Genomic DNA, 10,328 nt, shown 5'->3' with positions numbered 1-10,328 from the left:
CACGGGACACTCACAACCCGGAGAGGCAGGGGTACACGTGTGACCCATGTTCCCTCCCCGGGGAGCTCGAGTAGCTGGGGTGGAATGTTGCAGTGGTAGTTTCTGGAATCTGAACCACCATGCTCATCAGAGCAGCCTCCTGCTCCCAGCTCACACATTCCTCAATGTGTGAGGAATGTGTGAGGATTCCTCAAGCCTCATGCACACACATTCCAGGTGACTGGCTGTCCATCGCTAATGACAGAGCTGCTGGTTGGGCTTATGCATAGCCATGTGGGCAGCCCAGCAAGCCTTCAGGGCGCACACAGCCATGGCACACTCTGAAGGTGCTGGATCAGCCAGGGTGACTGGAGCTGCTTCTCCAGAGTGATTTCTGGCCTACTGGTTAGCCTGGCTGGCTACTGCCCAGGCATCACAGCCAATCCATCCTGACAACCTGCAGTCCCTCTGCAAGGTGGGACTTCCCTCTGACATCTCTTTGTCCAGGAGGCAGCATTAGTCCCACCCAAAGAACCAAAACTGTGCCAGGGATGCCCCACACAGTCCCCGGGAAATGCAAGCCTGCCTGCTGGGTGTACCAACTGCCACTGCACGTTTGAGCCCAGGAGCCTAGGACGAGCTTAACTGTGGGACCTGCAGATGGGTTAGGAGGCAGATGACTTATTGCTAGAGCTGGCAGAGCCCAGCCCCCCACTGGAGACCCTTGAGATGCCCCATAGAGGATCCAATCCCATCTCAAACCTAGTCTTTCTCAACGCCCATCCCGGCCCAGCTGCAGGTTCAAGGGTGAGGGAATGGCCGTGTCCAGGCCAAGCCACCCTTCCACCTCTGTGCCTCCATCTTGGTGAGGGAGGGCAGGCCAGTTTAGGCCAGCTATCTGCCAACTCTGGGCTCAGTGGTCAGGCATGCCTCTGTCTTGGGAACATGACCCTCCTGTAAGACTCCACCATGCTCATGGGTGACAGGGACACCCCACCACTTGTTGAAGTGGTTGCACTGACATGGCCTGGCCCCAGCTCTAGCCTTATAGAAGGTCTCAGGAGGACCTGGTTTTGGGGCGTGCTACCTGTGCCCCAGCACAACACAGCAATGGGCCTCATGCAGCTAGGACAGTGAAGGGATTTCCTGCCTTTAACGGTGTTGAAAGCAACAGTCCACAAGGCAAGGAGCAAATCCAGAGCCTGCCCACCGCTCAGGTACCCAGGGAACAGTGCTCTGGAGATGTCTGGTCTTCTCTGTTCTCCTTGGGCACAGAAAGACCCTCCTGTCCCAAGGCAGACAGTCTGGGGGCCTGCTGCTGCCCCATTGCCAAGGAGAGCACCTGGACCCCAGGGAACCCCATCACAGCAGCATGAGTGGACATAACTGGAGCCTGCCAGTGAAGGGCCATGTGCCAGGAGAAAGTCCAGCTTCAGCATGATCACACTTTGCCATGCAGAAACTCCAGATTGCTGAAACCTGCTGCTGCTCCTTGCAGGGTCCCCATCAGTCCTGCGACCCTGCGCAGCCTCAGGGGATAGCACGGTTGGGTCCTTCAACATTGGCACAGGGTACAGTCCATAACCTGGCTCGCCAGGGCTGGGTCCAGGCCAGCCCAAAGCTGCTGTGACATGGGGTGCAGAGAGAAGCTGTTTGTACAGCTGTGCACAGCATGCTGGAGCGAGCCAGCCCCGGGAACATGATGTTTAGAAAAGCACCGACTAATTTGAGAATTGATCTATGCAAGTCGAGTCTCGGGGAACACGCAGCCCAGCTGCAGCCTGAAGGGGCCAAGTATAGGAGAGTCGGGCTGGAAGCGGAGCCAGGGGCGGGCAAATAAGCAGGGGAAGGAAGCTGGCAAACATACTCTGCCTCTTGTTTACCTTGCGAATGAAGGCCAAGCTTCGATTAGCAGTAGAAATGATGTTCAGAGTGTGAAATGGGCTATTATAGGCTCAGCCACAAAACTGTCTCCGGTCACGACAGTGCCAGCAAGAGAGAGATCTACCCCCATGCCACAGGGGTCAGGCAGGCAGGATCAGACCTGCACCAGTGTCTGGAGAGGGTACAAAGCACAAGTGTATAGATCTGGCACCAGCTGTCACAGGGCAGCCCATTGGAGCTCCCTCCCGGGAACCATCTGGGTGCCTGGACATCCAGGCAAGATGGGGAAGAGACCTGCGCTCACCTTCCCATCCAGGGGGAAGGGACCTTCTCTCACCAGTTCCTAGCTCAGCCAGAGTCTGATTTCTCCCATGTGCCCCTGCTGTGTACCTCAGACCCACACAGTCCTTCTGCTACCCCTCCAAGAGATGCTCCAAGGCCATCACCGGAAAGCACTCAGCAGCCTCTGAGTCAGCTGAGGTCAGCCCAGCCTGGGCTGGTGTTTGCAGACAGGCACTGAAGCCCATGCTGCAGTGGGAAGGGCTGCAGCTGGAGCTGGCAGGCCAGCCCTGCCAGCAGCAGGCGATGCTGGGAGACCGGGCAAACCAGCGGGTCCCAGTCTCACCCCACTCAGTTGCTTGCAAGCCCATCTCACCCACAAGCTGGTGCCCTGAGTGCATGAGGAAGGGACCCACAAGAGGGCAGAAGGCAGGTATGGGGCAGCATGGGGTAGAGCATCCCAGCCAGGCACAGCACAACTCCCTGGGCTGTGGGCAAGGTGCTGGCAAGACTCATGAGGGCTGGGGTGGCTGGCAGGGCTCAGACATGCCACAGAGCCAGTGCATCCCAGTTTGCTCCCAGGCAGGCTGGAGTGGCAGGTGCCGAGTCCAAGGCCTCTGAGCACGGGTGGAGGGCTCCCTCTCGAGGCCCACAGTCATTACTGCCTCAGCCACCCTGCACCTGTGCAGCCCCCGAAATGTCCACCCTTGGGCAGACCCACCTTCACCTGTCCAGGAGAAGCACAGAAAGGCTCCTGCCTGGCTTGGGACATGCAGCCCAAGTAGGTAGGTCTTCCAGAGGAAGGTGTTGTGCCTTAGTTGTTCATACGCCCAGCCAAAGGTCAGCATAAGCCACGTGCCCTGACCATAGTCACCCACCTGCACAAGCAGCCCATTTGTCTGGGGTTCCCAGACACCATGCATCAGGGGCTGGAGAGCAGCTAGATGTCAGCAGAGGAACAGACAAATTGACTAGCATCTGGGGAGGTGGTCAGCACGACACTGTAACAGGAAGAGCAATAGCAACCTATCTGAGCTGCAGAGCAAGTGCTGACGTGAGCTACCAGAACGGTCTTGGGGGACCCGCTGAATCTCTCAATGGTCTCAGGTTTTTTCTGTCACTAGGGTGCAGCTTTCTCCTGTAACAAAGCTGCAAGCCAAGTTACTGGTTGCAATAGATGAGGGTGATCGCATAAGCCTGAGTCTAAGTGAACTATCTTCACTACTAAAGTCAAAGGTAGCTCCAGCAAAAACGAGTGTCACGCTCATAGCACATCAGGGACTCTCTAAGCAGTAAGCATGCAACTTCTCTTAGAGAACAGCTCCAAATGGGACCCTCTATATCTACAAAATAATGGATTTCCTTCATTAATCGGTCAGATACAGTATATAACAAATGTAAGGCACTCAGATCAAAGGATAAGGTATCTTACCAAATTCTTGTCCATTATGTTGGCACTCTACATAATTCTTGTCCTGCTTCCAGTGAGCAAAACCCAAACGTGATACTCTGCCTTCTGACCCCAAATTCTTCTGGTGCTGTTTTTCAACTGCAAGCATGTGCAAGGGCCAGCACGGTGGATGACTGACCCATAGAAGTGGCAGATAGTTGGAGATCTGAACATGTGTCAGGACATGAAGTGATTTGCACAAGCGGCAGATGCCTTCTTCCTCTGGGGCTGAGAGAGCTGTTCAACATTAGTATGATATATTACTTTTACATGTTGTGGGGCAGGACCTGTTCAGGTGGTGGCAGGGGAGATCAGGGTGGTGAGTACGAGTGGCATAATGACAGCACAGCTTTGTCATTATGCACTAGGGGCACTGTCAGGCTGGGACAAGAGGCAGGACAGGAGATGACCTGCCCAGACAGCACAGTAACCATGCATTTAACATCAGTGACCTAAGGCAACAATAAGGCAGTACCTGATCTGCAAAAACAATAGTGCAGCAGATCTTTATCAGAAGTGGGATGGGACAGGGCCTGGAAACACTGCAGGGAAGGAGATCACTGGTCCAAGTGACAAGGTAGGACAAGATCCTTTCGAGCCCTGGGACAGGATGTTACCCATGGAAGTGGTACAACATCGTATTGCTATCAGCAACATGCTGGAGCTGTGGAGCAGGTGTGTACCTAACCATGACACCCAGATTATACACTGGAAGTGCTCTATAAGAGCAGTAGGGCAGGGTGGCTTGTGCAAGTGGAGCTGGAGGTGACCTGTCCAACAGCAGAACTTCAGAAGTCTGCAGGGTCTCTGCTGAAGCACGCATGCAGTATTTACTCAGTGCCTTAACCACTAGGGGCATAGTTGCCCCCAAACCCTCAGCACCAGACGCTAGATAGACCGGAGCAGGAGATAGGCCAACCCCAGTGACCTCTACAGATGAAGAGGGCTCCGGCAGGGCTCAGGCCCCCACTTCTGGCTAGGGTAACAAGGGCCAGTAGTGACAGACAGAAAGCTCTGGGATGTCCATGGGCACCCCAAGAACAAGTCCTTCCTCCCTCAGCTGTTCAGAGGTCTTTGCAGAGGCTGAGCACCCAGCACCTGAGGTCCTGTCACAAGAAGTTCTGCTGGCAACCAAGCCCGAGCCAAGAGGCTAGACCAATTCAGCGAGCAGCATTCCCTCTATTCCTCATGTACTGGTCCATGAGGAGTGTGAAAGCCTCCTCTGGAGCCCACTGAATATAGTAAGGCAGCCTGATGATGCCTCAAGCTGAGGTTAAATGCATAACAAGGTGCCCTTTGAGATCTCTGAAATGAAGGACATTCTGCAGCAGGACAGTGACTGTGCCCCCTGGACAGTGGTACCATGCCCAGGAAGAGGAGTTGCTCACCCTCTCCCTGGCCCCATGTGCCAAGAGGCACAATGCTCCTTGGACATGTGCTCTGCCATGGCTGACATCAGCTCTCTGACTGCTTGCCTTACAGAGGGACTTCTCAGCGTGTGGCCAGACCCACTTTCCTCTCTTTTCTCTGGACAGAAGAGGCACAAAAAGCAAAAGCCTTCCAGCAGCTTTATTAATGATGCTAGGAAAGTGCACTCAATTGCCTTCCTCCTTCTCCCTCACTACATGAGGCCTCAGTTCCTTCCAGCTCTTCAGCAGCTCCATTTCCACATCCTCCTCCTCCCCTTCCTCTTCCTCGCTGGCCACCCTGCCCATGAGCTCCAAGGCAGCTTGCAAGAGCCAGGACACAAGGCAGATGAGAGCATTAGCAGGGCCCCAGGTGAGCCCCATCAGCAGGCCCTGCAGGTGCCAGCAGTAGGTCCTCAGAAGTCGCCGTGCCTTGATGAGCTGTCTCCGCAGAGCGTCCTGACAGAGCCAAAGGAAGATGAGGGAGGTGATGGCCCAGCCTGGTGTCTCAGGGAGCCAGAAGAGAGCCAGGAGTGTTGCAGAGCAAGGAGCCAACCGGGAGGACAGGCCGTCTCAGCTAACCACCAAATGGTTCAGGAGCCCTTCCCAGCTCTATGCCACCCTGGGGTGGGGAGAGAGGGGCCACTCGGCAGAGAGGGCTCCCAGGGGCAGGCCAGGAGCTGGGAAGGCAAGATCCCACCCCAGGGATTGCACCCAGTCCCTATCCCTGCTCACCGAGCCATCCTGCCACTGCATCTGGGCCCAGCGCTGCCCCTTCCCAAACAGCTGCCAGCCCAGCAGCAGCAGCACCATGACGCCCAGCAGCGCCTTGCGGGCCAAGCAGAAGAGCATGTTGGCCCCCAGCTCCAGGCAGAGCCGGAGGCCGTCGACCACGTCCCACGGTATTTTCCGGCAGCGGGCGAGCAGGCTGAGGCACGCAGCCAGCGGGCTCAGGCAGGCCTGCCCTGGCCCCTCACGCGTGCCAGCCACCGGCCGCCCCATCAGGGAGCCACAGGAGAGGGGCGACCGGGGGGACGCGTCCGACACAGGGCTGCGGGGGCAGGAGGACGAGGAGGGTCTGGCAGGCAGTTTGGGAGGGACAGCTGCGACCTCACCAGGGGCTGAGCGCCCTGGGGACCAGTGCCAGACCTGCCACGGCCACCTTGGCCGTCACCGCGGGGATGCCAGACCCCAGCAGGCGCCGTGGCAACCGTCCCGGCTGGGCAGCCTGAGGCTGGGCCCCATTAACACTGCCGGCTGCTGGGCTCCCACGGAGGCCCAGCGGGGGCCCTGGGGGCTCCACCGCTTTCCCCAGGGCTCCAGGCTCCTTGGCAAGGCCGGGCCTGGGCCACAGATGTGCCAGAGCCCAGGCAGGGGCTGAGGACACCTCTGGGCCCAGGTGGCATCCCGAAGTCCCCGGGGGCACTTGGTCACTCCCTCACCCCCCTTTTAGAATATTTGGTCGCACCCTCACATCCCCCCTTGGGGCACCGGGCTGCACCCTCACACCTCCCCGGGGCACTTGGTCGCGCCCTCGCCCCCCCCTCCGCCCCGGGGCACTTGGTCGCGCCCTCGCTTCTCCCTTCGGGGCACTTGGTCCCGCCGACACAGCCGCAGGTCACCCGGCTGGGCGGGCCGGCGCGGTGAGCAGGGGGCCAATGAGGCGCGAGGGGCGGGGCCGGGGCGTGGCGCGGAGCCAATGGGGCGGCGGGGCGGGAGCCATGCAGCTGTCGCCGGGGCTGCGGGAGCGCGTCTCGGCCGCGCACCGGGGCGCGGCGCTGCCCGACCGCCTCCGCCTCTACGACGCCTGGGCCGCCCGCTACGAGCAGGTGCCGCGGGCCGGGCCGGGCCGGGCCGGGCGGGCCCTGGCTGCCTGCCTGCCTGCCTGCCGTCGCCCCGCGGCCGCTGACCGCCTCTCTCCGCAGGATGTGGCCGCGCTGGAGTACCGGGCGCCGCGCCTGGCCGCCGCCTCCCTCGCCTTCGCCTTCCCCGCGCCGCCCTCCGAGGCGCTCGTCCTCGACGTGGCCTGCGGCACCGGGCTCGTAGCCCAGGAGGTACCGGGCGGGCTGGGGTGGGCGCTGGTGCGAGCTAACGGGAGCTAAGGGTGCTGTGCGTCCCCGCAGCTGCAGGGCTGGGGCTTCTGCCAGCTGCACGGCGTGGATGGCAGTGCGGGCATGCTGGAGTGGGCGCGGGCCACCGGCCTCTACCGGGAGCTGCGGTGCTGTGTCCTGGGCAGGGAGTCTCTGCCCGGGCCTGCAGGTAACGGGAGGCTGCTGGGGAGCCCTGGGCTGGGGCCTGTGTGAGCCCCCCAGGGATGGGCTGCCCCTCGGCCCCGGTGACCCGTGCTGCTGTCCCCACAGACCACTACGATGCCGTGATGGTGGTGGGAGCGCTTGGCGAGGGGCAGGTGCCCTGCTCTGCTGTGCCGGAGCTGCTCCGTGTCACCAAGCCAGGTGAGGCTCCTGGTCCCCTGGGGGATCTGCTGAGGGGTTGCCCTGCCCTGTGGGGTGGGTCATGCCTGCAGCAGGGTGGGATGGGGCACCTGGTCCTGTGCAGTGTATCTGGTATGGGGCCAGCCTGTGGCCTTGTCCCTGTCTCAAGGCCTGTGCAGGGGTGTGTGTTGGCACCCTGATCCTTGCCTGGTGGCAGCTCTGTCCCTACTTGCTGGCTGGGGCCTGGTTTGGGAGCGATGTCCTGCCTGTTGCCTGCCTGCTGGCCTCATGCCCTGCTGGCTGTGGTGCCCCAGCTTGGGTGCTGCTTGGCCGCTTGCCCTGTGCCCTCCTGCCCCCCCCCCCATGCCCCCTTTCCAGGGGACACCTCTGTGGGGTATCAAGCCCCCCTCCCCAAGGTGCACTCGTGCCCCAGGTAGGAGAGCGGCTGTGCCTGGGCACCAGCATACACCAGACCCTTCCCTGCCTGACCTGCTTCTCTCTTGGCAGGAGGTTTTTTGTGCCTGACAACGAGGAGCAATGTTTCAAACCTGCGGTACAAGGCTGAGCTGCAGGGAGTGCTGGACAGCCTGGAGCAGCAAGGCGCGTGGGAGAAGGTCTCGGCCCGGGAAGTAGACCAGTGGGAGAGGGCCACATCTAAGGAGGAGAGCACTCAGGGCACAGGCTACATCTCTGGGGTGGTCTATGTCTATCGAAAGCGTCCGGTCACGCCTGTCGAGGAGGATTAAGGGTCCGAAATGGCTTGGGGAAGGGAGGTTGAGCATTTGGCCCTTGTAACATCTCACACTGTTTTGTGTGCCTTCCACCCTACTCAGCCAAGCAACCCCTTCCCAGAGCAAGGCCTCAGCTGTGGGGGGGATGATATTTCTGGGGTGCCATCAGAACTTTGAACCTCCTGCATTCAGCACTTCCTCACATCGCCTGCCTGTCTGAGCGCTTTGTTCTTGGAGGTCTGTCCCCTTCTTCCCCAGCTTGCAGATGTGCTCCTTTGCTAGAGCCTCTTCTGTAGCTCATCTGAACTCTGCCCAGCTCATAGCCCTGAAATGGTTCCTGTTGACTCCTGAGGAACTGCTCACTGCCAAAACTTCCCTTGTTCACCTTCACTGGCTCCTTCCATGGGGTCAGAGCCTTGGGGACATTGACTGCTCCTCAGCTTGGGGAGGCTCTCCAAGTTTCACTGGGTATCCTAGGCTTTAGCTCTGATGTTCATGTGTCTTCTGCAGCACCTTGGTTCCCATCCTTGCTGTGACATCTCTCAGATCTGTCTGGCTGCGTAGAGCTGTCTCCTGTCTGGGTTCTGTCTTCACCGTGTTGTCTACTTCTCAGCCCTCCCATATGGCTGTGGTCAAACTCTGGATCCTTCTTCATTTTCCCACCCTATCCCCTCTTGAGCCCCAGCTGGGTACCATTGCTGGTGTGTCCCCATCACCACATGCTGCAGTCTTCTTCCTCGTCCTCCCTGGGCCCTCATCTCCACCAAGAACTAAGCTAGTGACTACAGTGGGACATACCCTGAAGGGCAGGAGGCCTTGGAGTCTGAACCAGGACTGGTTATGCCAGTGGAACACCCAGCCTAAAGCAGCTTTCAAAGCACCACATCCAGTCTTTCATCCCCCTCAATAGCTGCCTAAGCTCTCATTTTCCTACAACTTGGCAGTTTCTGGTCTGTATGGAAAAATAAGGCTGGAGGAAACCTCAGGAGGTTGGTGGCTGCTCCCTACCCAAGAGCCGGCTCTGCCAGGCCGTGCCCATCTCCTTGCTTGCCTGGCCTGTTCCCCAAGCCCCCGGTGGTGGTGCTTCCACTCCCTCCTCTTTGAGTGCTTTCTTGGGAAGTTTTGTACTCAAATCTCTTTCTGGGATTTTTTGTTTGGTTGGTTTTTAGGCCTGTTACTGCTTGTCCTGTTCCCATGGACATGGAGAACAGGTTATCTCCTTCCTCTAAGATCTTTCCCAGTTGCAGATGATAGTTGTGTATCTCTGCAGTTCAGGCTGAGCTGCTCCATTTTTTTCTCGGTAGCGTCTAGCAGTTTGTGTTCACTCTGCTTCTACCCTGGTACAGCTGAAACCCCTTGGGAGCTCAGCCCAGAAAGCCCTCAAGTCTGTCCCTCAGCCTTAAAAGTACCTGAATGCTTCTGGGGCTGTGTGTGTCCTGGGCATTGCCGTGTCTCCAGCTGAAGCCAGGCCCATGTCAGAGGCATGCTCAGCCTTCCCTGTATTCTCCAGTAGTTGCAGATCCCAGCCCAAACAGGAGCAGATGGCATGTAACCCTCAGGTCCTTTCTAGCTGGCTGGTTCCAGTCCTGTGCCCAGGGTTTCCCAGTGCAGTGCCACGTGTGGGTGCTGCTGGCACAGCTGTGCCTGCCACCAGCTTGGGGCTGAGGCATGCTGTGGTGGTTGGTGGCAGCCCCCACTGCCCTGCAGGCAGCTGCTTGCCCTGCTCTGCTTTCCTTGACCTTCTTTTTTTTTTTTTTTTTCTTCTTCTTATATTACCTGGACACTATCCTCTAGGCATCAAGTCAGGCAGGTGGTTGGGAGATGTGGTTGTCCCAGTCCCATGCTTGGCTTGTCAAATAAATGCTCTGTCTCTGCTGTCTGCCTGGATCTACTGCTCTCTGAGCACTGGGGCCGCCGGCTCTCCTGCATGCTGTGGCGTGGGGACGGGAAGGGGGCTAGGAACTCTGTTAGTCTCAGCCTTTCTCTGGGCCCTGGGCACCTGCTGGGCCTTTTCTGGTCTAGTTATCTCAGCTAGCAGGATTGATCACTTCCCAGCTCCTGGAGTCAGGATGACTGGAGCAAGCTGTGATGCTGAGCTCTGTGTGGCAGGGAGCTGTGATCCTGCCAGGGCCAGCCCTTGAGCCTGTTGCAGCTGGGGGAGGCTGTG

The 10,328-nt window shown here is 58.9% G+C and overlaps 1 protein-coding gene across 1 annotated transcript; it reads left to right on the top strand.

The window, feature by feature from the left end:
• The first annotated feature begins 6,678 nt into the window (after positions 1-6,678).
• METTL27 (methyltransferase like 27) lies at positions 6,679-10,036 on the top strand. Its single transcript, XM_068909809.1, has 5 exons — positions 6,679-6,827; positions 6,924-7,052; positions 7,122-7,257; positions 7,359-7,451; positions 7,938-10,036. The coding sequence occupies exons 1-5, from the start codon at positions 6,720-6,722 to the stop codon at positions 8,174-8,176; spliced, it is 705 nt and encodes a 234-aa protein (XP_068765910.1). The 5' UTR covers positions 6,679-6,719; the 3' UTR covers positions 8,177-10,036.
• Positions 10,037-10,328: the final 292 nt, after the last annotated feature.

Source organism: Struthio camelus, chromosome 16 (genome assembly GCF_040807025.1).
Source record: "Struthio camelus isolate bStrCam1 chromosome 16, bStrCam1.hap1, whole genome shotgun sequence".
In the NCBI taxonomy this organism is placed as follows: Eukaryota; Metazoa; Chordata; class Aves; order Struthioniformes; family Struthionidae; genus Struthio; species Struthio camelus.
The sequence above is the reverse complement of the archived record's forward strand: the minus strand, read 5'-3'. Positions and strand labels throughout refer to the sequence as shown.